The sequence below is a fragment of the Pristiophorus japonicus genome, chromosome 4 (genome assembly GCF_044704955.1).
Source record: "Pristiophorus japonicus isolate sPriJap1 chromosome 4, sPriJap1.hap1, whole genome shotgun sequence".
NCBI lineage: Eukaryota > Metazoa > Chordata > Chondrichthyes > Pristiophoridae > Pristiophorus > Pristiophorus japonicus.
The window spans coordinates 166447623-166475474 of NC_091980.1; the positions used below are offsets into that span (position 1 = coordinate 166447623).

Here is a 27852-nt window from a genome sequence, read left to right on the forward strand (position 1 = left end):
AGAAGGGGAAAGGGGGGGAAGGGGGGGAGAGGAAGGGGGGGAGAGGAGAAGGGGAAAGAGAAGAGGGGGAGTAGGGGAAGGAGAGGGGAGGGAAAGGAGAAGGGGGGAAGGAGAAGGGGGGAAAGGAGAAGGGGGGGAAAGGAGAAGGGGGTGAAAGGAGAAGGGGGTGAAAGGAGAAGGGGGTGAAAGGAGAAGGGGGGAGAAAGGAGAAGGGGGGGAAAGGAGAAGGGGGGGAAAGGAGAAAGGTGGGGGGGGGGGGAGGAGAAGGGGGAGGGAGGCTGAACGGGCCCGGCACCAGTCTTCGGGCAGGGCCGGCCCCAGCACCAGATTTACAGGTAGGTGGCGTTGGGTCGGGTCGGGTCCGGGGTCCGGGGTCCGGGGTCAGGAGCGCGGGTTGGGTCGGGGGGGGTGGTGGGAGGGAGGTCGGTTCGGTTCGGGTCAGGAGGGAGGGAGAGTGAGGTCAGGTCGGGTGGGGGGTCAGGTCGGGTGGGGGGTGGGGGGGAGCGCAGGTTGGGTGCAGTCCGGGGGGTCGGGTCCGGTCCGGTCCGGGGGCGGGGGAGGGGGGGAGCGGGAGTCGGGTCGGTGTCGGGGTCGGGTCCGGTCCGGGGGCGGGTGGGGAAGCGGGAGTTGAGTCGGGTCGGGAGGAAGCAGGAGCTGGGCGTTGGAGGCAGCCTTAAGCACGCAGCCCCAGTGAGGCCATTCGGCCAGGGCTAGGGGCTGCGTGCTTCGGGCCCCTCCCACACAGTTTTGGGCGCCTGGAGCTACTGCACATGCGCGCCTACTGTAGCGCGCATGTGCAGAGGTCCCAGCACTGTTTTCAGCGCAGGGACCTAGCTCCGCCCCCCACAGCTTGTGCTGCGCCGCGCCCAGCTGCAGAGGACCTGCAGGGAGCCGGAGAATCTGTAAGTTTTTTTTAGGCGCACTTTGTGGCGCGAAAAACGGGCGTCCAGGTCGGGGCTGCGCCGTTCTAGGCGCGGCCCGAAACTTGGGCCTAATGGGCTGAAATGGCCTCCTTTCATGCTGTAAACTTCTATGATTCTAACGCCATTTGTAGCACCCCTGCCAACACCCCAGCAAAGATTCGCTAACTCAACACAGACTAGAGAGAAAACCCTTGGACTGTTCAGGACATCCCAAAATGCTTTATAGCCAATGAAGTACTTTTGAAGTGTCGTCACCGTTGGTAGCCAACTTGTGCACAGCCAGATCCCACAAACAGTAATGTAATAATGACGAGGTAAGTGATGTTGGTCCGTCCAGCTTGTCCCACACAATTGCAATACCTTGTGTATCACAACATATAAACTCCCCACCCCACACGGAACCATGTGATCTCCTAGGAGAGGCAAAAAAACATTCAAAAACTCAGGCCAACATTGATGTTGGTTGAGGGATAAATATCGGCTAGGACACTGGGAAGAACTCCCTTGCTTTTCTTCAAAATAGTGCCATGGGATCTTTTATGTCCACCTGAGAGAGTAAATAGGGCCTCGGTTTAATGTCTCATCCAAAAGGCAGCAACTCTGAAATGCAGCAATTCCCTCAGTACTGCACTGGGAGTGTCAGCCTGGATTACGTGGAGTGGGACTTGCACCGACAACCTTCTGACTCAGAAGCGAGAGTGCCACCCACTGAGTCAACTTACATGCTGCCTGTTAGAACAGAGCCCTCGGTGAGCACTCTCGACGAGCAGGCATTGAGAGAGTTCACATCAGTGATATTTTGCCAACAAATTAACACTTTTGTAAGATAAAAGCAAATGGAGATTATGGTAATCAGACAAAAAAGAAATGGAATAAAACAGGAAATATGCAGCAGGACAATCAGTAGACACATTCAGCTTAAGGGTTTAAAAAAAAATGCAGATGCTTGAAATCTGAAATAAAAAACATAAAATGCTGGTCAGGCAGAATCTGTGGAGAGTGAAACAAAGTTAACATTTCAGGTCTGACCTGCTGACCTGCTATTTGGCTCTAGCATTTTCCATTTTTATTTTAGAGTTATGGATGTTGTCCTTTGTCAGAACTGGGAATCGAAAGGTATGAGGCGTTTTTTTTAAATTGAACTTAACAAAGGAGGGCAATCGGCAGAATGCACAACTAGGTTTCTCAAAATCTGGAAAGATCGCAAGATAATTAAAGATGAGGAAGGCAATCTTAATTCATCCATCCAGAGGGTTTCTAACACCATTCAATTGTGCGTTCAACTTGATTCTGAAATGATTTCAGGGTTTTGCCTCCCCTACTCTATCTGGAATCTTTGTGTGAAGAATTTCAAGATATACGAACATACAAACATTTGAGCAATGACAAACAGGTAAAGGCCCTCTGATCCATCCAGCTTGTCCCACACAATTGCAATATCTTGTGTATCACAACATATAAACTCCCCACCCCACATGGAACCATGTGACCTCCTGGGAGAGGCAAAAAAACAGATTAAAAAACTCAGGCCAATTGAGTAAAAAAAATCTGGGAAAGTCATCTCGACCTATCTAGGTGATCGAAACTTGTCCAGGAGATCACTCTTGTCCTGAATTCCCTGCAGTACCTACCTTCTGTAAGAGGTGATCTCTGCCCCAGCCAGAAACAGGTCCAGCTCTCACTTGAAGAAATTCAGCAAATCAATATCTACCGCACAAGATGGCAGCCTGCTCCAAAGGTCCACTATTCTCTGGGAAAAGAACCACCTCCTGATGTCTAACCTAGATCTAGCCTTACACAACTTAAAATTGTGACCCCTGGTTCTCCCTAACCTATTTACTTAGAACAAACTGTCACAATCTAGAACACAATCTAGTCCCTTCAGCCTCTTATCAGCTTCAATCAGATCACTCCTAAGTCTATGCTTCTCTAAAGTGTAGGGTCCTCACTCTTTTAGCCTATCTTGATAACTAAAATGCTTTATACTGGGAATTATTCTCGTAGCCCTCCTCTGCACCCTTTCCAAAACATCACCCACCATGTGAGGAGACCAAAACTGGACACAGTATTCCAAGTGAGGCCTGACCAAGGTCTCGTACAAGAACAGAACAGTATGCCTCGTTTTCTACTCATGTCCTATGAATGCATCCAACACCCTATTTGCTCTAACTATCGATTCATGGCATTGCTCATGTACCTGGCCAAGGACCGCCCTAAATGGAGGAAGTGCATCCGGGAGGGCGCTGAGCACCTCGAGTCCCATCGCCGAGAGCATGCAGAAATCAAGCGCAGACAGCAGAAAGAGTGTGTGGCAAACCTATCCCACCCTCCCTTACCCTAAACATCTATCTGTCCCACCTGTGACAGGGACTGTGGCTCTTGTATTGGACTGTTCAGCCACCTAAGGACTCATTTTAAGAGTGGAAGCAAGTCCAAGGGACTGCCTATGAACAATTAGAGATGTATCCACTTTCTTTAATGCTTTTTCCTGAAGGTTGTATGTATGTTGAGCATTCGACCTGCCCACATGCATAACACAGCACGTATCCAAGTTAAACATCATTTGCCAGTCATGAGCCCAATCTCCCAACACATTAAGTTCCGCCTGAAGCAAATGAGCATCGTCTACAGTCCTAACACTAGCACAGATCATCTGGAAATTTGCAGATAATACCCCCAACACCTACATCCAGGTCATTAATAAAAGAAGTAAAGGGCAACAATCCCTGCGCGACACCGCTGGTGACCAGTCTCCAAACAGATCCAAATCCATCTATAACTACTTTTTGCCTCCATCCTGCCAGCCAGTTCTGAATCCAGCTCAATATATTACCACTAATACCAGAGGCTCCAATCTTATAGAGAAGCCTCTTGCATGGTTCCTTATCAAAAGCTTTTTGGAAGTCTAAGCAGACAATCTACTGGGTTTCCCTCATCCAACAATTGCATAACTTCTTCAAAAAATTTGTAAGACATGACCTTTTTATGAACCTATAGTGGGTGTCCCCAATATATCTCTCTCTATCCAAGCAATCATATATTGCATCCCTAATAATTCCCTCAAGCATATTTCCTATTACTGAAGTCAAACTAATGGGCCATCTTTAAAAGATGGGGACTACATTAGCCTCCTTCCAGTCTAAGCGAACCATCCCAGGGTGCAGTGAGCTATTATAAATACTGGCTAGGGGCTTCCACAGCACCTGTCTCATCTCCCTGAGGACCCTCAGGTGGATATCATCCGGCCCGGCTGCTCTATCTATTTACTACTTTCTAAAACAAAATGTTCATCTAATTTAATACTACATGTTTTATTATTAAAAGGATTCAATTCTAATAGTCGAGCATCATCTTCAAGAGTGAAGACCAATGCCACACCCAGTGAGTCCTTCATAATCTGTCCTTGAACATTCTTCAATGGTGCAATACAGTCTTTGATAATTCTCTGACTCTTCACATAACTGAAAAAGCTTTTCCCATTATTTCTACAAATGTCTATGATCCTCTTTTCCATTAGCCTTTTTGCTGATCTAATAGCACCCTTTGTTTTCTTCAGCTGTTCCTTGTACTCAACTCTGTTTAGTTGAGTATTAGATGCCTTTAATTGATGGAAACATTTCTATTGACATCTTACTTGTCTTTGTACATAACCTGTCAAGCACCTTGGCTTGTTCTTACCACACTTGAGTACATATTTGTCTTCCACATTTTTTATCTTGTTCTTAAGAATTTTCCATTTGTATTCTACATCGGTCTCATCATCACCCAGTAGGGTTGGCCAATTTAACCGTTTCAAATTGTCTGCCATTTTTGTGAAATGATCCTAAAATGGTCTTTTACAGATTTGAACTAATGTCCCGTAGTTCTATTCCCACAGTTTAATTTAATATTCTGTGTTTTCCTTTTCTATATTATTAACAATCTAATATAGGGTCACCTCTCAGACATTTCCTTCCAAGCTGAAAAGCCCAAGGGGTCGAAATTCAGTTTACGGCCCGTTTGGGGGCGGTAACCGAGGCGAGGCGGGACATCCAGAGCCCGGCGTGGAAGTCTCCCCCGGCCGCAAAATTGGGGTTACCGCCCCCGAGAGGAAGTGGAGCACAATTTCAGGTGCTCCACTTCCTCTCGGGGGCAGGACCGGGGCGCTAAGCGCGGGAATTTTCTAGCACTACGTGGAGCACTGCGTAGCACTGGCCAGGAGCACAAAGCCCTCCCCTTCCATGAAAGGGGACGGCACATTGCAAGATCTGCAATTGGGTGAAGGGCCACCACTTCAACACGGGGGTAACGGGATGTCGTGGCAGCAGCCCGGAACAGAAGCGGAGTACCAGGCTGCAACATCGCGCCAGGAACCCCGCGATTTCAGGAGGGAAAGGCCGCGACCTGTAAATCAGCCATTTTTCAAAATGTTGGCACCGGACCTCTCCTTTAATTTTCGCCCCGCGAGCAGAGTGCGGCCCAGTTCACGACCCCGAAGCTGGCGCTGTCTCCCCTGGGGGTGCTAACAGGGCGCTACAGAATTTCCGCTCCGGGGTGAAAATAGGTCCCTGCACATGGCGATGAGTCATCATCACCGGCGCAGTGGCCCGGTACACTACTGGTTATGCGCCTCTGCAAATTCCCGTGGAATTTCGCGAGAGGCAGTAATGGCCCTGCACAAGAAATTGTTTGCGCCCCGTTAGCATCCCCGGGGAGCTAATAGGAGGTGCAAACATTGCGAATTTCTCCCCCAATGTTTCTCTAGTCTTTTCACATAACTCAAGACACCTAACACTGGGTTTAAGTTTTGTGGCTCTTCTCTACACTAGTTCCAGTGTTTGAATGCCTCTCTTCTTTTTTGACAATGGAAACTGAGGTGAAAAATGGTGTCGATCATCTCAGTGAGGTTAACAGTGGAGAGTGTACTGTACTCAGAGAAAATAGAGTTAATTTCACCCGTGAGGTTGAGCTTTGGCAGATTTTTCTACTGTGCTGGAGATGGTAGTTTGTAAGTTTGTAAGTTAGTAAATTTAACACATTTTTGTTCAATTGAAAGATATCTGAACTTTTCCCAGACAAGATTAGACTTTGTGCTCACAGAATGGACAATTAACAATATTTAGACATAGAAAAATACAACAGGGCATTCGGTCCAATCAGTCCATGTGGTGTTTACCCTCCATGTGAGCAAGTAGTTCTGCATTTCTTTACCGAAAGAGTGGTCAGATTGTGGAGCTTGCTACCACATGGAATGGCTGAGGCGAATAGCATATACACATTTAAGTGGAAACTAGATAAGTACATGAGGGAGGGAGGAATAGAAGGATATGCTGATAGGGATAGATGAAATAGGGTGGGAGGAGGCTCGTGTGGAGCTCAAACCATTTGGGCAAAATGGTCTGTTTCTGTGCTGTACATTGAATGTAACTCCATGTAAGCACATTTACATTTAATCTTGTATCTATGGCCCCCTTGATCTTGATCCCTCAAATATTGGAAACAGTCAGCTTCGATCTACCCCATCGCATTCTTTCAGAATTGTAAACAGCCCCAATTTTTCAAATCTGAGTGATTAAGAAAGGGAAGATAGACTATGAAAGTAAACTAGCACAAAATATAAAAAAAGATAGCAAGAGTTTCTACAGGTATATAAAAAGGAAAAGAGTGGCTAAAGTAAATGTTGGTCCCTTAGAGGACGTGACCGGGGAATTAGTAATGGGGAACATGGAGATGGCAGAAACTCTGAACAAATATTTTGTATCAGTCTTTACAGTAGAGGACAATAACAATATTCCGACAGTGGATAGTCTAATGGCTATAGGGCGGGAGGAACTTAACACAATCACAATCACTAAGGAGGTGGTACTCAGTAAGATAATGGGACTAAAGGCAGATAAATTCCCTGGACCTGATGGCTTGCATCCTAGGGTCTTAAGAGAAGTAGCAGCAGGGATTGTGGATGCATTGGTTGTAATTTACCAAAATTCCCTGGATCTGGGGAGGTCTCAGTAGATTGGAAAACTGCAAATGTAACACCACTATTTAAAAAAGGAGGCAGACAAAAAGCAGGAAACTATAGACCAGTTAGCCTAACATCTGTGGTTGGGAAAATGTTGGAGTCCATTATTAAAGAAGCAGTAGCAGGACATTTGGAAAAGCAAAATTCGGTCAGGCAGAGTCAGCATGGATTTATGAAGGGGAAGTCATGTTTGACAAATTTGCTGGAGTTCTTTGAGGATATAACGAACAGGGTGGATAATGGGGAACCAGTGGATGGCCTACCAGAAGGCATTTGACAAGGTGCCACATAAAAGGTTACTGCACAAGATAAAAGTTCACGGGGTTGGGGGTAATATATTAGCATGGATAGAGAATTGGCTGATTAACAGAAAACTGAGAGTCGGGATAAATGGTTCATTCTCTGGTTGGCAACCAGTAACTAGTGGGGTGTTGCAGGGATCAGTGCTGGGACCCCAACTATTTACAATTTATATTAATGACGGAAGAAGGGACTGAGTGTAGCGTAGCCGATTTTGCTGACGATACAAAGGTGGGAGGAAAAGCAATGTGTGAGGAGGACACAAAAAATCTGCAAAAGGACATAGACAGGCTAAGTGAGTGGGCAAATTTTGGCAGATGGAATATAATGTTGGAAAATGTGAGGTCATGCACTTTGGCAGGAAAAAATCAAAGAGCAAGTTATTATTTAAATGGAGAAAGATTGCAAAGTGCCGCAGTGCAGCGGGACCTTGTGCATGAAACAAAAAAAGATAGTATGCAGGTACAGCAAGTGATCAGGAAGGCCAATGGTATCTTGGCCTTTATTGCAAAGGGGATGGAGTATAAAAGCAGGGAAGTCTTGCTACAGTTATACAGGGCCACATCTGGAATACTGCGTGCAGATTTGGTTTCCATATTTACGAAAGGATATACTTGCTTTGGAGGCAGTTCAGAGAAGGTTCACAAGGTTGATTCCGTGGATGAGGGGGTTGACATGAGGAAAGGTTGAGTAGGTTGGGCCTCTACTCATTGGAATTCAGAAGATTGAGAGGTGATCTTATCGAAACGTATAAGATTATGAGGGGGCTTGACCAGGTGGATGCAGAGAGGATCTTTCCACTGATGGGGGAGACGAGAACTAGAGGGCATGATCTTAGAATAAGGGGCAACCCATTTAAAACTGAGATGGAGAAATTTCTTCTCTCAGAGGGTTGTAAGTCTGTGGAATTCGCTGCCTCAAGAGAGCTGAGGAAGCTGGGACATTGAATAAATTTAAGACAGAAATAGACAGTTTCTTAAACGATAAGGAGATAAGGGGTTATGGGGAGCGGGCGGGGAAGTGGAGCTGAGTCCGTGATCAGATCAGCCATGATCTTACTGAATGGCGGAGTAGGCTCGAGGGGCCGTATGGCCTACTCCTGCTCCTATTTCTTATGTTCTTATTTGTATTTCCTCACACCAGGCAGCATCTCAGTGAACCTGTTGTACCCTCTCTAAAGCCTCAATATCCTTCCTATAGTGTGTCTGTGGAGCCCAATACTGCACACAGTACTCTAACTGAGGTCTTATTAAGTTTTTATATAGCATCATCATTACATCTGTTATATTTTATATTTTATAGCTTCGAAATCAGTGGGGCGAGGTTAACTCCCACCCATAAAAAGAGCGCAGGTGCTGCCTGCTGATTTAAATGGTTGGAGCGCAGAACCTACCATGTAACGCGCTGTTTCAGGCAGTACTCTCAGCAGGAGGCCCAATGTAGCATGGTCGTGGCATCCCTGGAACAAGGCAGTGTGTCTTAAAGCGAGCCGGTGATTTCAGAAAGCAGTCTCAAGCCCTTAAAGGGGAACAGCCTTCTAAAATGAAAAAACATGTAATCATTTAAAAATAGGCAGTCTTCAGCCCTTAAAGCTCAACTGCCTTCTGAAAAAAAGTTAACATTAAAGCTGAAATGCCTTCTGCACATACAAAAATGGTAAAAGTGCTTCAGCACGAACACAGATGGCTCAACAAGCCAGGGAAAGGGCACCCAGGGTCTTGAACGCAGCATTCCAGCTTTGTGCAGGGGGTCAACATTTCAAGAGAGGTCCTCTACCCACAGGGGGCCAGGAGGCCCTCCAGAAAGAATGATGTGGGATAAGATATTGAGGCCATCACTGCCAGCAGTCTCGCCCCCATGCCTTGGCTTCTGTGCCCAAAGAAGCTTCATGACCTCAGACCAGTGGTCAAGGTCAGTGAATGCATCTTCAAAAGCCATCTCTTACCAACAGCACCACTAGCCACACACACTTCTCATTGCACGACGCTGTCCACCTCCACCCCACCCCCCCATCACTCACCTACCAGCAATCTACCAAACACAAGGACAAGGAAAAAAATGAAGGTTCAGGGCAAATATGTTCCCACATTCCTAGCTTCACCTAACCCCCTTGGAGGAGCCAGTGCTGGCCATTCTTGGCAGGGGCATGGCTGAGCTCTTGGCCAGAGGCAGCGCTGAAAGAATACAAGATGCCGGTATCCTCATATGTTATCCTCCTTCTCACATCCCACTTCCTCCTCATCCCATAATCTCTTCTGATTTACAGGGTGCACATGGTGTAAAAATGCAGATCTTGCTTTTGTGCACCCCAACCCTCACCACAACTCTATCCTTGTGCCTTCCACATTTCAGACATCCAATAAATGCAGCCACCCCAGCCAGTGGTTGACCAGGAAGAGGGAGAGGAGAGTGCAGAAGAAGAAGAAGTATTGTCACTCGATTTGACACTCCTAGCCACCAACTCCTTGAGGTTGTCTTGCAAGGCCATCTACAGTATCTCCCCCACTGAAAGTCAGCAGCCTTCCACCAGCCATGCTGTAGCCACTGGGGTAGCACTGCATGACATCACTAGAATAAGCAAAGGCACACACAAGACAGTCACTAAGGGAATGCACAAGGGTGATTAGTAAATTTCTTGATGTCATATTAGATGCATATATGGATAAAGTTGGATTGGAAAGATTACTTTATGTTAGCTTTTATTTCAGCATTGTAGCCAAGATGACACAGTGATGGTCAGTAACAGAGTGAAGGTAAGGTGTGGGACAAATGTTGAAATGGGAATTGGGGTTGTAGTCACTGTTACCGCAGGCGGATGATTCCATCCCGGATATCCCGGCCAGAAAGGGACTGTCTGGGTTGCCTACTTCCTTCCACTTACTCCTCTTCTGCTTCCTCTGGGTGGGTTCCGGGGCGATACTGGGGCACGATTAGCAGTGTTTGCACCACGTTAGCGCTTACCGGAGATGCTAATGGGCATCGCAAAAAGGGGTAATTTTGACCCCATTAACTCTGTTTTTCTCTCCATGGATGCTGCCTGACCTTCTGAGTATTTCCAACATTTTCTGTCTTCTCAGAAGCCTTCCTTTACTATCCGAAGCCTTGCAAGCTTCCAGCAGCACTTTTCTGTGCGTATTCAGGATACGCCGCTGTGGAGAGTGAGAACGTCCACAATAGCAGTTGTGGCGTTAAATCAGGCGTTGCACACCAATTGACATCACAATCTGCTTATTTAAATTTGAGAGGCCAGCCCTGTCAACGGCAGTGCTATGGTCCTCACCAAAATGGTGGCCATCATGTCTCATAGCAGAAGCGAAGTGGGCGCCACTTTTTCAACAAAACCGGCCTTAACCACCGGCATTACACTGAGGAATTTTTAGGCTTATACCTCTTGTTTTTTATTATGAAGTTCCTCTGCTGAAGTTATTATTTATCTTCTGGATATAAAATATTCTAAAACAAATTATGAAACTAGAAATAAAAATAACTTACAGTTGGTCTACTTTCATGCCAATTTCGATTATCGGCTTCTTGATCTCTGGTTCTCCTTCTTTGACCGCTAGCTCTTCATCTGATTCCTCCAGCTTATCCATGACACACTGCAGAAAAAGGCAGCAAAAGTCATTTCAGGGGGTCATGCACAATATTATACTTGTGTACTTCTTACAATTTCTCGATTGCAGGCAAAAATTACCTCTGTGCGCCAGAGTAGGAAAATTCTTCCTTAGAAATGTGGTTATGAGCTTATTATATTGAGGAAATCCATCCTTGCTCTCAGGTTAGTGTTCAGCCCCTGGTTTGCAGAAGCACAGGGTGATCTGCACAGAGTTTCGTAACCGGAGTGGACCTAAACAGAGTGATTTATTTGGGAATTTGGAACGAGTGGGAATTCGGAGAAGAGGGGGAAGGACCTAATTGGGGGAGGTATCAGTGGTGGCAGAACCTTCAATGATTTCCAAAAGAACAAGGACAGCAGGTAGGTGATTGATTGGTGAGTATTGGGTTTTTTCCTTCTCTTTTCTCACTAACCCAGGACTGTGGTTTAAACTAGGTGCGGGAAACTATAAAGTACTGTATTAAACTTATAGCTTAACTAGTTAAACTAATTAATATAACTATAAATAATCATTGAGTAAAGTCTTTAACTAATTAAATAAATAGAATAAGGCTAGACTAAGATATGGCAGAGTAGGTTGTGAGTCTGGACTGCAATATAAGAACATAAGAAATAGGAGCAGGAGTAGGCCATTTGGCCCCTTGAGCCTGCTCTGCCATTCAATAAGATCATGGCTGATCTCATCATGGGATCAGCTCCATTTCCCTGTCCGCTCCCCATAACCCTTTACTCCCTTATTGCTCAAAAATCTATCTATCTCCGCCTTAAATATATTCAATGACCCAGCCTCCACAGCTCTCTGGGGCAGAGAATTCCACAGATTTACAACCTTCTGAGAGGAGAAATTCCTCCTCATCTCAATTTTAAATGGCGGCCCCTTATTCTGAAACTATGCCCCCTAGTTCTAGATTCCCCCATGAGTGGAAACATTCTCTCTGCATCTACCTTGTCGAGCCCCTTCATTATCTTACATGTTTCAATAAGATCACCTCTCATTCTTCTAAGTATAGGCCCAACCGACTCAACCTTACTTTATCAATCAAACCTTCATTTCAGCAATCAACCGAGTGGACCTTCTCTGAACTGCCTCCAATGCAAGTATATCCCTCCTTAAATAAGGAGATCAAAACTGTACGCAGTACTCTAAGTGTGGCTTCACCAACACTATGTAGGAGTATGTGGACAGCGATACTGTCCCGAGCAAGCATGTCTGCAGCAGATGACTTCATCTCGAATCTCTCCGACTCAGAGTCGTTGAACTGAAGTGCGTGTTGGAGACACTCCGACAAATAAGGGAGGGGGAGGAATTTCTTTAAAGTCATATCCAGAATACAGTCACATCCCAGAGGAAAACATAGGTTCAGGAAAGGGAGGTTGTGACTGTGAGGGAGCTGGGTAGCAGGGATTTCGGAGAGGTGGAGGAGATCCTGCAGCAGATACGATGAACTCGCTACCTGTGAGGACAAGGAGAGAGATCGCAGGGAGGACAACCACAATGCAGACCAAGGCACCGTGCTCAGAAGGCTGTCCAAGGGGAGGGAAGAGCAGAATAGAAATGTGGTAGTGATAGCGGACTCTATCATTAGGGGATAGAAAGCGTCCTCTGCAGACAAGAACGAGAATCCCGAAGGGTTTGTTGCCTACCCGATGCCAGGGTAAGAGATATCTCATGGCGCTGGAGAGGATCTTGGAACCGGAGGGTGTAAATCCAGTTGTCGTAGTCCATGTTGGAACAAATGACATAGGTAGGAACAGGAAGGACGCTCTGCTGAAAGAGTATCAGGAGTTAGGCTCTAAATTAAAAAGCAGGACCTCGAGGGTATTAATCTCAGGATTATTGTCGGAGCCACGTGCAAACTGGCATAGAAGCAGACAGATCAGGAAAATTAACATGTGGCTAAAGGGCTGATGTGGAAAACATGTTTGCTCGGGACAGTTTCGGGACATATTCCCACATACTGCAGTCCAGATTCACAACCTGCTCTGCCATATCTTAGTCTAGCCTTATTTCATGGGACAGTAGCACCAGTTCTGGGACAGGAAGTAGCTGCACCGATGGGACGGGTTTCACCTGAACCGGGATGGGACCCGTGTCCTAGTGAAAAGAGTAAATAGGGAGGTGGAAAAGGTTTTAAACTAGCTAGATGGGAGAACTTAACAACATAAGAAATAGAAACATAGGCCCCAAGTTTCCACACGCGGCGAAAAAGTCGCACCTCAGAGCTGGGCGCCTGTTTTTCGCGCTGAAAACGGCGGCAGAAAAAAAGTGCGGTATTCTCGAGCTCCTTGGAGCTCGATGTCTGCTTGGCGCGGCGCACAGGGGGCAGAGCCTACCACTCGCGCCGATTTTGTAAGTAGGAGGGGGCGGGTACAATTGAAATGAGGCTTCTTGGTGCCGGCAACCCTGCGCGTGCGCGTTGGAGCGTTCGCGCACGCGCAGTCTGAAGTAAACATTGGCACTCGGCCATTTTTAAAAGTGCTGCAGAAAAATTGAAGATTTGTTTCTTGGACCCCTGCAAAGGCTTGTATTTTAATTTTCTTGATATTTCTGTGTGTGAGGGAGTGCTTTTAGCAGCACTGCTGAATAAATCACCTGCTGAAATCAGTGAGTTCAGCTTTTCACTGCTAAACTTGCAGAACCGGTGCTGCATTGGTACATGCAAATTAAGGACTGTGTGTTTGGAGAAATAAGAGTGCCAATTCAACTTTGCAATGGATCAACGTCCACCAAGAACAAAGAATTTCTTGCATGAGGAAGTGGAGATATTAGTCAACGTAATTGAGCAGAGATGGCAGGAGCTCGATACCAGCAACAGAGGTCGCATAAAAGTGCCACCAAAAGAAATGAAGAAACGCTGGAACCAAGTTGCAGAAGATTACTGCACAGTGGTGCATACCAGGAGATCTGGAAGTCAGTGTAAAAAGAAATGGCACGACCTTGGTCAAGTAGTTAGTGTAAGTAATATTTCCCATTTTTAATTTAATCATAATTGTAACCTGGCTATCTGTATGTCCCACCTTGCAGACTGACACACTCTGTAAAAAGTTATATTTTACTCTTTGCAGAAGAAATTGGCCCACAACAAAAGGGAGGCAACTCGGACAGGAGGAGGCGTGCCCAATCTGCATCCACTGCCACCCTTGGAACAAAGGATAGCTGCTATGATGAGTCGGACATGGAGAAAAGCAATCAGTACAGCACAAGCTGGGCCCGCACGCGAGGAAGAGGGCAAGTCCTGAAAATGCATCATGGCCCTTTAAATCAACCTGCTGCCTGACCTGCTATGTGTGAGAGTACTCATGCCACTCACCTGGTCCCCTCCCTTGCTGTTAAGCATTTGACTGTTCTGATGTATTTTGCAGAACACGATGATGATGCTGCTGCTGCTGCTGCCAACCCTGAGGATCCTGAGGGTACAGAACAACCAGCTGCGGACGAGCCAGACTGGATGATGGCAACGATGACTGAAATGTCTGCAGGGAGAGCTTCCAATTTAATGTTTATGAGCCCCCATCAAGGGGCATCAGAGTTTCAACCCCTAGCATAGGTCTTGGTTCCACCTTCCATGGTTTCGCTTCCGATGTTGCGGGTCCAAGTGGTGCTGCTGGTATAATGCAGCATTCTACAGTCAGTGCACTACCGTCCCAGCCTGCACCTCCCTCTCGCATAGGTTCTGGTTCCACCTACTATGGTTTTGATTCCGACACTTCGGGTCCCAGTGTTGCTGCTGATATCATGGAGCAGTTTACACCCATTCGTCCAACATCCCAGCCCACGGCTCGCACTCGAGTGCTGTCATCTGGAACACCGAGCGTCCTACCGTTCCAGCCCGAGCCTCTCCCTCTAGTTCTGCCGTCTGCAACACAGAGCATCCCACCATTCCAGCCTGAGCCTCTCCCTCCAGTTCAGCCGTCTGGAACACAGAGCATCCCACAGTCCCAGCCTGCGCCTCCCTGTGTAGTGGTGCCGCTTGCAACACTGAGCATCCCACCGTCCGTGCCCACACCTCCCAGTGTAGTGGTGCCACGAGGCAGACCCAGGCAGAGGAGAAGGAGATTGGAGACACGCTCTCCTGATATGCAGCGTGCAACAGATACGGCTCAGGTTGTGGCATTGGGTATGGAGACCAATGAGCTTACCCGATCACTCATCGGTGGCATCAATGCAGTAGGTGAAGAGTTGACGGTCCAGACGGGAGAAATAGCAGTAATGACACGGGAACTTAGGGAGGGAATGTCCGAGGGAGTGCAATCGACGGCACAGGCCATCAGGGAGGGCATGCAAATTACGGCACAGGCCATCAGGGAGGGCATGCAAGTGTCGGCACAGGCTGTCAGGGAGGGCCTGGTTGAGCAGGCTGCTGCAATAAGGACACACAGCCCAGCCAATCAAATGACACCCCCATGAGGAAGTGAACATTCACTGAGATATGGATGAGACATGGTTGCAGCCTTTGTTCTTGTTCTTGATGTAGCTGTAGTAGCGTTTTTCAAATTGAAATTGTTTTGTAAGTTTTGTAACTTTACAACTTATAAGGGATCTTATGGTTTTTAAGTGATCTTATAGTGTAAATGCTCTCACATTTTTTTGTATCTTATTTAATTTTGCACCTAAAAAGTGATCCTGAAGTTTAAGTGTCCTTCAGAGTGTAAGATTTTTCACAATGAAACTGTTTTGTAAGTTTTGTAACTTTACAACATATAAGTGATCTCAGGGTTTTCAAGTGATCTTATAGTGTAAATACTCTCACATTCTGTAAATTATTTAATTTTGCATCTAAAAAGTGATCTTGAAGTGTAAGTGATCTTAGAGTGTAAAATTTTTCACATAGAAAGTGTTTTGTAACTTTTGTAACTTTACAAGTTTATAAGTGATCTTAAAGTTTTTAAGTGATCTTCAAGAGAAATATTAAAAAGTATAGCTTGATACAATAAATATTTTATTAGAGTGACGTTAACTTTTCAATAAAATATTTTTTCATTAAAACTGTTTCATGTTCCATTAACACAACACAACGTAGGAACAACTGCAAAGAATAAACATGTCCATATGCAAAAGTGGTCGCAGAGCCCTCAGGCATCAGTAGTTGAAGCATTCACGGATGAGCTGCTGGCGCAAGTCTCGAGCAATCGTTAAAGGGGCACGATGGACGACCCTCCTCCGACCTCGTGCTCCGGCATCAGGCACTTGCATGCTTTCCTGATTGTCGTTATCATCCACATCCTGGTCTTCCGTAATACGATCATCATGCACTGGACCCTCACGTCGGTCTTCAGGTTCCACTACCAGCTCCTGCTGCCTCATGATGGCTAAGTTATGAAGCATGCAGCACACAACAGTGAATCTGAGGAGAGTATTGCAACTGTCCTCCGGAATGGTCCAGGCATCGGAATTGCTGTTTCAATATGCCAATGGTCCTCTCAATGATGCTGCGCGTCACAATGTGCGCCATGTTGTATTGGCGGTCAGCTTCTGTCCGTGTCACGCGTATGGGTGTCATGAGCCAGGTGGTCAGGCTTTGTCTCCCAGTAGCCAACTCTGCTCTTCTGGCTGCTGCTCAAACATGTCAGATAGAACGCTGTCGCGTAGGATGAACGCATCGTGGGTGCTGCCAGAGTATCTCGCATCGACTGACATGATGCGCTGCTTGTCGTCACACATGAGCTGCACATTGATAGAGTGGAAACCTTTCCTATTTCGGTACTGCTCAGATTCCTCCACGGGTGCTCGCAAGGCTATGTGGGTACAATCAATGCAGCCCTGTACCTTTGGGAAGCCGGCAATCCTGAAGAAGCCCACAGCCCTCTCATGGATCGCTTGTGCGGTCATTGGGAAATTGATGAAGTCATTCCTTCGCGCATAAAGTGCAGCCGTGACCTGGTAAACGCAGGCATGTATTGCACGTTGAGAGATGGCACACACATCTCCAGTTGTAGCCTGAAACGATCCCGAGGCATAGAAAGAAAGTGCAGCTGTTACCTTCACTTCAACAGACAAGGCAGTTGTCCTTCTGCTTCTGGGCTGCAAATCTGCTCTCACCATATCACAGATCTCAGTGACAACTTCTCTGCAAAAACACAGCCTTTTCACACAATCAGCCTCGCTCATGTCCAGGTACGAGCGCCTGGTTCGATATTGTCCACGTGGGTAAGGTCTCCTGCCCATCAACCTACGGGCTACGATGTTCCTGGTGCAGTGAGCTCTAATCAATTCTCTCCTATGCAGTGAATTGATGGCGAACCATTGCATAATATGTGGTGTTGACAATGCAGCACCCATTCTGCAAATTTAAATATAAAACTGTCTATGTGGCTGCCTCTCCCTGTCCAAATGGCCTCAGTCCCCCTCACAGCTCGAAGGCTGCTGCTGTATCTTTGGCTGCCGGCCAGCCACTGACGCCGCCCCTAAAGCGTGGCCAAATGGCCTCAAGAACCTTAAGAACCTTAATGAGCTGCGTGTGTCCTGCGTTGATTCTTTGGCTGCCGGCCAGCCACTGCTATCTCATGGCCGAATGGCCTCACGTCGGTCCGCTGCTGATTCTTCGGCTGCCGGCCAGCCACTGACGCCGCTGATATCTCATGGCCGAATGGCCTCGGGTCCGTCCGGTGCTGCTTCTTCGCGGCCAGCCACGAAGAGAATGAAGGCCTGCCTCAAGCACTGCAGCTCAGCTTGAAGCTTGCTGCCGCTGCCGTCAAGACACTGATGCCACACCGCTGCCTGAAAGGCCTGCCTGAAGCGCTTTCACACAGGTAGGAACATGGTTTATTTAATCTTTTCTTTGCTTATAAATTTTTATTCAGGTTGGATTTATTTGTATAATATTTGTATAAGTATAACTAAGGATTGATTGTAGAATTTAATGACTTCCCTTTCCCCCCCTCCCCCCCTCACCTCGTTCCCTACGCATAATTTGTAACCTGCGCCTGATTTTTTAAAGTGTAGACAAGGTTTTTTCAAGCGTACAAAAATCTTCACTTCCTCCATTCTAAGTTAGTTTGGAGTACGTTTTCACTGTGGAAACGTTGAAATCAGGCGTCAGTGGCCGGACACGCCCCCTTTTGAAAAAAAAATTCTGTTCCAAAGTTAAACTGTTCTACCTGACTAGAATTGCAGAAAACTAAATGTGGAGAATTCCGATTTCTAAGATACTCCGTTCTACACCAGTTGCTCCTAAAAATCAGGAGCAAATCATGTGGAAACTTGGGACCATAGAAACATAGAAAATAGGTGCAGGAGTAGGCCATTCGGCCCTTCGAGCCTGCACCGCCATTCAATGAGTTCATGGCTGAACATGCAACTTCAGTACCCCATTCCTGCTTTTTCGCCATACCCCTTGATCCCCTAGTAGTAAGGACTACATCTAACTCCTTTTTGAATATATTTCGTGAATTGGCCTCAACAACTTTCTGTGGTAGAGAATTCCACAGGTTCACCACTCTCTGGGTGAAGAAGTTTCTCCTCATCTCGGTCCTAAATGGCTTATCCCTTATTCTTAGACTGTGATCCCTGGTTCTGGACTTCCCCAACATTGGGAACATTCTTCCTGCATCTAACCTGTCTAAACCCGTCAAAATTTTAAACGTTTCTATGAGATCCCCTCTCATTCTTCTGAACTCCAGTGAATACAAGCCCAGTTGATCGAGTCTTTCTTGATAGGTCAGTCCCGCCATCCCGGGAATCAGTCTGGTGAACCTTCGCTGCACTCCCTCAATAGCAAGACTGTCCTTCCTCAAGTTAGGAGACCAAAACTGTACACAATACTCCAGGTGTGGCCTCACCAAGGCCCTGTACAACTGTGGTAACACCTCCCTGCCCCTGTACTCAAATCCCCTTGGTATGAAGGCCAACATGCCATTTTCTTTCTAACCGCCTGCTGTACCTGCATGCCAACCTTCACTGATGTACCATGACACCCAGGTCTCGTTGCACCTCCCCTTTTCTGAATCTGCCACCATTCAGATAATAGTCTGTCTCTCTGTTTTTACCACCAAAGTGGATAACCTCACATTTATCCACATTATACTTCATCTGCCATGCATTTGACCACTCACCTAACCTATCCAAGTCACTCTGCAGCCTCATAGCATCCTCCTTGCAGCTCACACTGCCACCCAACTTAGTGTCATCCGCAAATTTGGAGATACTACATTTAATCCCCTCGTCTAAATCATTAATGTACAATGTAAACAGCTGGGGCCCCAGCACAGAACCTTGCGGTACCCCACTAGTCACTGCCTGCCATTCTGAAAAGTATGCTCTCTAGTTCTAGTCTCCCCTATCAGTGGAAACATCCTCTCTGCATCCACCTTGTCAAGCCCCCTCATAATCCTATACATTTCGATAAGATCACCTCTCAATCTTCTGAATTCCAGTGAGTAGAGGCCCAACCTACTTAACCTTTCCTCATAAGTCAACCCCCTCATCTCCGGAATCAACCTAGTGAACCTTCTCTGAACTGCCTCCAAAGCAAGTATATCTTTTCTTAAATATGGAAACCAAAACTGTGCGCAGTATTCGAGGTGTAGCCTCACCAATACCCTGTATAACTGTAGCCAGACTTCCCTGCTTTTATACTCCATCCCCTTTGCAATAAAGATCAAGATTCCATTGACCTTCCTGATCACATGCTGTACCTGCATACTAATCTTTTGTGTTTCATGCACCAGGACTCCCAAGTCTCGCTGCACTGCAGCACTTTGCCATGTTTCTCCATTTAAATAATAACTTGTTCTACGGTTTTTTCTGCCAAAATGCATGATCTCGCACTTTCCAACATTATACTCCATCTGTCAAATTTTTGCCCACACTCACTTCGAAGGGATCTATAAGAAACATAACCAGCCTAAATATAAACAAAACAGGAAAAGATAACATGGAAAATGTAAAGTCCTGTCCCTGCAGTACAGACTCACACGAGGTACATGCTGAAGTCAAGGTCACTCAGGACTTGCACCTTTATTACACAGCTCTCGAATGCCACACTTGCCTGAGACCTGTCCTTATATACCTGTCTGGGAAGGTATCCAGTGTCTCCTGCAAGTGCACCCCTGGTGGTAAGGTAAGCTTGTGGTTATAGGTCATCTCTAGTTACAGTCATGTATAGCATGGTAAGATACAGTTATGTACAGTAGTGTGCGATACATGACACCACCCTCCCCCAAGGTCTTATTGTCTTTCTAGGTTCAGTCTCTCAGGTGGTCTACGCTCTCGCGTGAAGCATCTTAGTTGTGGTTCAATTGTTTGCCTTGGTGCCTGTTTTTCTTTCGGTGTGATTGCTGGTATCTCGCCTGGGCTGTCTGTTTCGTTCAGTATGATTGTTGGTGTCTCGCCTGGGCTGTCATTTGGGATTGCCCTTTCCTCAGGTTGTTCCCTCTGTCTGTCCACCAGGTGTGGTGTGAGTTCCACATTGTAGTCTGCTTCTGGATCAGCAGTGTTGTTGGTAAATCTACTTTTGACTTGGTCTACATGCTGCCGCCAGGTTTGGCCACTGTCCATTTGTACCACCAGTAGCCTGTTTCCTTCCTTGCCTGTTACCTTCCTTGCCTGTTACTGTCCCGGCAAGCCATTTGGGACCGCTGCCATAGTTTAGCACAAACACTTTGTCCCCTTTCTCATTCCACCTCCCCCTTGAATTTCGGTCATGGTACTCTGTTAGCTTATGGCGCTTTGCCTCAACGATTTCATGCATGTCTGGGAGGATTAATGAGAGCCTTGTCTTTAAGATCCATTTCATCAATAGTTGCGCGGGGGGGAACTCCAGTCAATGAATGTGGACGAGATCTGTATGCCAGCAGCCGTCGCGACAGGCGGCCCTGCAGCGTGGGACCTTGGATTTTGAGTATGCCTTGTTTAATGATCTGCACTGCTCGCTCCGCCTGGCCGTTGGAGGCCGGCTTGAACGGTGCCGTCCTAACGTGATTTATGCTGTGGTCACTCATAAAATCTTGGAATTCTGCGCTGGTGAAGCATGGACCATTATAACTGACCAATATGTCAGGAATGCCGTGCGTTGCGAACATGGTTCCAAGGCTCTCCACAGTGGTGGAGGTGGTGCTCGAGTTTAAAATGGTGCATTCGATCCACTTTGAAAATGCATCTACAACTACAAGGAACATTTTTCCCATGAATGGGCCCACATAGTCCCAGTGCACCCGCGACCACGGTTTGGTGGGCCAGGGACTCAGGGGGGCCTCCCTGGGGACATTAATGAGTTGGGCACAAATGGTGCACCATCGGACGCAGAGCTCCAAGTCCGCGTCAATGCCAGGCCACAGGACGTGGGATCTGGCTACGGCCTTCATGAGAATGATCCCCGGGTGCTCGCGGTGGAGCTCCCGGACAAATGCCTCTCTGCCTTGCAGAGGCATAACTACTCGGCTACCCCACATCAGGCAGTCTGCTTGTAGTGACAGCTCATGCATGCGCCTATGGAGAGGTTTGATCTCTGCGGGGCAGGCATCGCGAGCCTCTGCCTAGTCACCAGTTAAGACACATCTTTTTACTCGGGATAACGTGGGGTCGCTGGTCGTCCAGGCTCTGATTTGGCGAGCCGTCATGGGCGAACCTGTGGACTCAAAGGCATTGATTGCCATGACTATCTCACAGTCCTGTTCATCAGACCCTTCTGTGGTCGTCAGGGGTAGCCTGCAAAGCGCGTCGGCACAGTTGTCTGTGCCTGGTCTGTGCCTTATGGTGTAATCGTAAGAGGCCAGCATGAGTGCCCACCGTTGAATGCGCGCCGAGGCGTTGCCGTTTATTGCCTTGCTCTCAGATAGTAGTGAGAATGCATACTGAACATGGATATTAAATGTATACAGACATTAAAGTCGAGAAGTTGAGAACGTGGGAATTATATATGGACAGTATAAGCTAACAAAGAATTCATGGGGGAATAGCCATGACATCTCAGACTCGAGACTGCAAAATGTTACAACACTAACACATATTGAAACAAAACCCACAGCTTGCAGAAAAACCTCAAGGTCTTATTAAATCATGTTATTAACCTGAAACATTAACAGAAGGTCTTTGTTTAAAATCAGACCATACTTAGGTCGGCTTATGAGTGGACAAAGGGAAAGAGGGATCAAAAGGGATAGGCTGAACTAGGATGTCACTCGAGCCCTTTCTTGTTATCTTTTACCGAAAATGTATAACCGTCGTCCCTTTACAATGTAACATCACTTTGTCCGTAGGAAGTGAGTGCGATCTATCAGAGTTGCATTCCTTCTGTCTGATAAGGTCGCCGATAGGGATTTGCTTTTTAAATAAAAGCTTGCTTTGTTTAAAGCACAATCGGTATTCGACTCAGTGATTTCACTGAACCAGATTGAAGGAAAAGAATCCAGAAATCAACAGTAGCGACGTGAGGGGCTTGTAGTCGGTTTCTAACGCGAACTTGGCCCCGAAAAGGTATTGGTGCATCTATTTGACACGGTACACGCACGTGAGCGCCTCCTTCTCCACCATTCCGTACCCGCGCTCCGCCCGCGAAAGTGACCTGGAGGCATAAGCTATGGCTTGTAATTTACCCGCACTATTGACATGTTGTAAAACGCACCCGACCCCGTACGCTGATGCATCACATGTAAGAACTAGCTTTTTACCTGGATCAAAGAAAGCCAAAACACTGTTGGAACACAGAAGATTGCGTGCCTTATTGAGGCACGTTCCTGGGCGTCCCCCCAAAACCAATCGCACCCCTTTCTGAGTAGCCCGTGGAGAGGCTCCAGCAGCGTGCTTAAGTTCTGCATAAAGTTCCCAAAGTAATTGAGTAGCCCGAGAAAGGCGCGCAGTTCTGAGACATTCCGGGGCCTGGGTGCCAGGCGAATTGCTTCGGTTTTGGATTCTGTTGGGCGGATTCCATCAGCGGCAATCCTTCTGCCCAAAAATTCAACCTCGGGCACGAGAAACAGGCACTTGGATTTCTTAACCCTTAGGCCTACCCGATCCAACCGCTTTAGTACTTCCTCCAAATTGCGGAGATGGGAGTCGGTGTCCCTGCCCGTGATAAGTATGTCGTCTTGAAATACAACCGTCCCCGGGATGGACTTGAGCAGACTCTCCATGTTGCGCTGGAATACAGCTGCCGACCTGATGCCGAATGGGCATCGATGGTACATGAAAAGGCCTCGATGTGTGTTGATGGTGGTGAGTAGCTTAGACTCGTCGGTCAATTCTTGCGTCATATACGCAGATGTGAGATCTAGTTTTGAGAAAAATTTTCCTCCAGCCAATGTGGCAAAGAAGTCCTCCGCTCTGGGCAGCGGATATTGGTCCTGTAGGGAGACTTTGCTTATGGTAGATTTGTAGTCCCCACAGATTCGTACGGATCCATCGGGCTTCATGACTGAGACGATGGGACTTGCCCAGTCGCTAAATTCCACGGGTGAGATAATGCGTTCCCGCAGAAGCCTGTCCAGTTCATGTTCAATCTTTTCCCTCATCACATAGGGCACAGCTCTAGCCTTGTGATGGACCGGTCTAGCATCCTGTGTGATGTAGATTTTGACTTTAGCCCCTTTGAAGGTGCCCACACCTGGCTGAAAGAGATGTTCAAATCGACTTAGAACTGTTGAGCAGGAGGTCCGTTCCTCTGATGAAATGGCGTGAACATCATCCCATTTCCAGTTTAGTTTTGCCAGCCAGCTTCTCCCCAGCAATGCTGGGAGATCTCCGGGGACAATCCACTGGGAAAGTCGGTTCACTGTCCCTTTGTGTGTGACTGAGAGCATGGCGCTGCCAAGAACTGGGACGATTTCTTTGGTATAGGTCCTTAGTTTGGTGTCGACCCTTGTGAGCTTTGGTCTGTCTCTTTTGTGCGGCCACAGCTGTTCAAATTTTTGAGCGCTCATGAGAGATTGACTCGCTCCCGTATCCAGCTCCATGTTGACGGATATCCCGTTGAGTAGGACCCTCATTATTATTGGAGGCATCTTGTTGTAAGAACAGTGGCCATTGATCGTGTTGACCCGCTGTACCTCGGTATCCCGGGTACTGTGCCCACCGATTTCTGGTCCGCTTTCCGACCCTTCCGATTCATATACCAGCCGAGCTGCCGTTTTTCTGCACATGCGGGCCAGATGCCCTGTATAGTCGCAGTTTCTGCAAACAGCATGCTGAAATCGACACCCCCTTGATGAGTGCCTTCCCCCACATCTCCAGCACAGACCGCTTCCATTGTTTCCAAAGGAAGAGCTGCGTCTGGCTGATCTCTCTTGAGCTTTTCTCAGTTTGCAATTGATTGCTCGCATTGTGGGTTGATGAGGTGTGAACGGCCGTTCATGTGGCCCTTGATGGCTTCTGGTGCCACTGCCTGCTACTGAGGGCCTGCTCTCCTGCCTTTGTCTGTGTGTGGGGGTAGCGGCTTGTTTCACGCTGTGAACCCCTTGCTCCGATGTTTCGTTGGTTGTCGTACCCGCAGTGTAGATCAACCTCGTTTCTTCTTCTCCTGCCAAGAATGTCTGTGCAACCAGTGCTGCTGCCTCTAGGGTCAAGTTCTTGGTCTCTATGAGCTTTTGGAATATGCTTGCATGGCCTATTCCTTCAATAAAAAAGTCTCTCAGTACTTCTCTCCTTAGTTCTTCGGAGAACTCACATAAGCTAGCCAACCTCCGAAGTTCCGCCACGAAGTCGGGTATGCTGTGGCCCACACAACGTCTGTAGTTGTAGAATCTGTGTCTGGCCATGTGTAGGCTGCTCGCTGGCTTCAGGTGGTCTCTCACCAGTGTGCTCAACTCTTCAAATTTCAAATGACTTGCTTGCTGGTTTCTCGGGTGCCAGCAGGTCCTTCATTAAGGCGCATGTTTTCAAGCCACAGCTGGTCACGAGATGGGCTCTTCTCTTGTCTGCCTTATCGTCGCCTAACCAGTCTTTTATGAAGCTTTGCTGGAGCCTTTCTATAATGTCCTCCCAATTATCTCCAGCATTGTATTCGTCATCTGAGCCGTTGGTCGCCATTCTGTGGATTCTGTAATCCCGTAACTCATCGCCACTGTAAAGTCCTGTCCCTGCAGTACAGACTCACACGAGGCACATGCTGAAGTCAAGGTCACTCAGGACCTGCACCTTTATTACACAGCTCTCGAATGCCACTCTTGCCTGAGACCTGTGCTTATATACCTGTTTGGAACAGGTATCCGGTGTCTCCTGCAAGTGCACCCCTGGTGGTAAGGTAAGCTTGTGGTTACAGGTCATCCCTAGTTACAGTCATGTATAGCATGGTAAGATACAGTTATGTAAAGTAGTGTGAGATACATGACAGGAAAGAATAAAGTAAGGGCAAGGGAATAAATAGCGTTATAGAACAGGAGTTTAAAAGGATGGTTAAACATAAAGTAAGAGGAAATGCTGTTAAAAATGTGTTAAACTGTCGACAACAATGTCCGTAATAAAACAGGGGAGCCAGAGGCAATCATGCATTGCGAGGAACTGGACATAGTAGGGATTACTGAGATATGGCTCCAGAAAAATCAGGACTGGGAATTAAACATTGCAAGGTATAACATATTTAGAAAAGCTAGAGAGGAAAAAAGGGAGGTGGAGTTGTACTTATTAAGGATAACATATTGGCAGTAAAAAAAAGTGACGCAGCTATCAGCAAGACAAAAATAGAATCCATATGGATAGAGATAAAAGATAATAAAGGATCAATCACACTAATAGATGTAGTCTGCAGACCATCTAATAGTGGAAGGGAGGTGAAGGAAGAAATATGCAGACAAATTAGGGAAATGAGTAATAAACATCGGGCCCGAAATTGGTGTTTTCTCGGCGGTCTCCCTGGTTTCTGGGCGGTCTCCCCACCGAGCGAGTTTGATGGAGGCCTCCCGCCGGCAGGGAGAGAAGACCGCTGTGTGTCATCTGCTGACGTCCACCTGTGTGTACCAGTGTGCAACACGCAGAAGAGTCCTCCCACCCGCCAAGCTGTCAGTTTGGTCCGGGTGGTCCTCCGCTGCAGCAGGGGAAAAGACCGCCGCGTGGAGGCAAGTCTTACTTACCTCAATGGTAAAAATGAAGACCTGCAAAAAAAAGTTAGTCCACTTCTTTTCTTTATTTTTCTTTGCAGAGATTTTGGTGGATGGGGTCCCCTGAAGGATTTCTAGTTTTTTTAATGTATTAAACATTTTTTTATTTGATCAGTTCCCCCTTCCCTGGGTCTGACTCAATCCTTGTCAGTACTTTGCCAAGGATTGCATTTTCCACCGAGAATTGGGAGCTACTGCCCGCTGCCGTCCAGAATTGGCGCGTAAGTCCCATTTTTGCCGTCGTTCCCAGATTTTTCCATGAAACTTCTGTCCAAAGTACCATCCGGATCTCAGCAGCCCTTTGGATGGTACTTGGGCGGAACTTAGCTTTCACCAATTTCGAGCCCATAGAATAATAATCATAGGGGATTTCAACTACCCTGATAATAATTGGACAGAAGAGGTAGGTAAAGGGGATAAGGAAATGGAGTTCCTACAATGTGTACAGGACTCCATTCTAACCCAATATGTAAAAAGCCCAACACGGGAGGATTCGCTATTGGATCTAGTAATGGGTAATGAACCAGAGCAGATAAGAGAAGTAAAAGTATGGGAACATCTTGGCAAAAGTGACCATAATATAATACATTTTAAGATGATAATTGAGAAGTACATAATAGATTGGAGGAAAGCTGATTTTGCGGGGCTGAAAATAGAACTTAGGAAAATAAAATGGGCAACAATATTGGCAAAAAACGATGTAGAACAGCAATGGGAAACATTCAAAACGGTGTTCAACAGAGTGCAGGAACAATATATTCTGCTAAAAGGAAAGAACAAACTAAACACTAATGAGACTCCATGGATGAATAAAACCATAAGGGAACAATTGAGGGTAAGGAAAGAGGTACACATTAAGTACTTAGACAGCAGGGGAGTCTATGATAAGGGAGAATATGAAAAGATTGAGAGAATTCAAAAAAATAATTAGGAAGGCAAAGAGGAACTCTGAAATTAAATGATCAAGGAACATAAAATAAAATAGTAAAATATTTTACAAGCACATCAATAAAAAAAGGAAGGTTGGGATGGGAATAGGGGTCATTAAGGGATAGACAGGATAATACCACAGGTAAAGATAGAGAGATGGAAGAAATATTAATTAATTATTTTGCTTCAGTATTTACCAGGGAAATAGAACAGGTGGACATGACATTGGATGATGAGATTAGTGATGAGATAAGTACACTTAAAGTAAAAAAAGGGGGATATATTAAACTATTCAAACTCAGAGGATAAAACCCCTGGTCCAGATGTATTGCATCCACGCATTTTAGAAGAATCCAGGGAAGAGATTGCAGAGGCATTGCTACACATATTTAATTATTCATTAAAAAAAGATGTAGTGCCAGAAGACTGGCAGGTAGCTAAAGTAATACCTATATTTAAGAAGGGGGATGTGCAAGGAATTATAGATCAGTCAGCTTAACATCGGTGGTCGGAAAGATAATGGAATCCCTACTAAAGGAGAAAATAGAAGATCTAGAAACCAAAAATATAATAATGAATAGTCAGCATAGATTTCAAAAGGGAAAGTCTTGCTTGACCAACCTCATTAAATTTTATGAAGAGGTGACAGAGAATGTAGACAATGGTAATGCAGAAGAAGTAATTTACCTAGATTTTCAAAAGGCCTTCGATAAGTTACCCCATAATAGGCTGATGAACAAGGTCAGAGGATGCGGAGTCAGGGGACAAGTAGCAGAATGGGTTGCCAGCTGGCTTCAAAACAGAAAACAAACAGTGGCAGAAAAGGTGAGTCGTGGTGTTCCACAAGGATCAGTGCCGGGACTACTATTAACGATTTAGACTGGAATCAAAAACACAATTTCTAAATTTGCAGATGACACCAAATTGTGGTGATAGTCAATACTGAGGAGGACTGCAACAAATTACAGGAGCACATTAATAAATTTGCAGAATGGACATATAATTGAAAAAGTTCAACACAGATAAAATGAGATACTACATTTTGGTAGGAAGAATAA

At 46.5% G+C, this 27852-nt stretch overlaps 1 protein-coding gene across 4 annotated transcripts in view; it reads right to left on the bottom strand.

Annotated features, from left to right (window-relative positions):
- ccdc135 (coiled-coil domain containing 135) overlaps positions 1–27852 on the bottom strand; it is a 284493-nt gene that overhangs the window by 203590 nt on the left and 53051 nt on the right. For 3 of the 4 annotated variants that reach the window (XM_070878800.1, XM_070878803.1, XM_070878802.1), the window contains exon 2: positions 10714–10820. In XM_070878800.1, coding sequence (XP_070734901.1) covers positions 10714–10820 — 107 coding nt within the window. Of the gene's footprint in view, positions 1–10713; positions 10821–12481; positions 12549–27852 lie in introns of those variants that run through there. The other variant, XM_070878801.1, reaches the window with a different exon arrangement.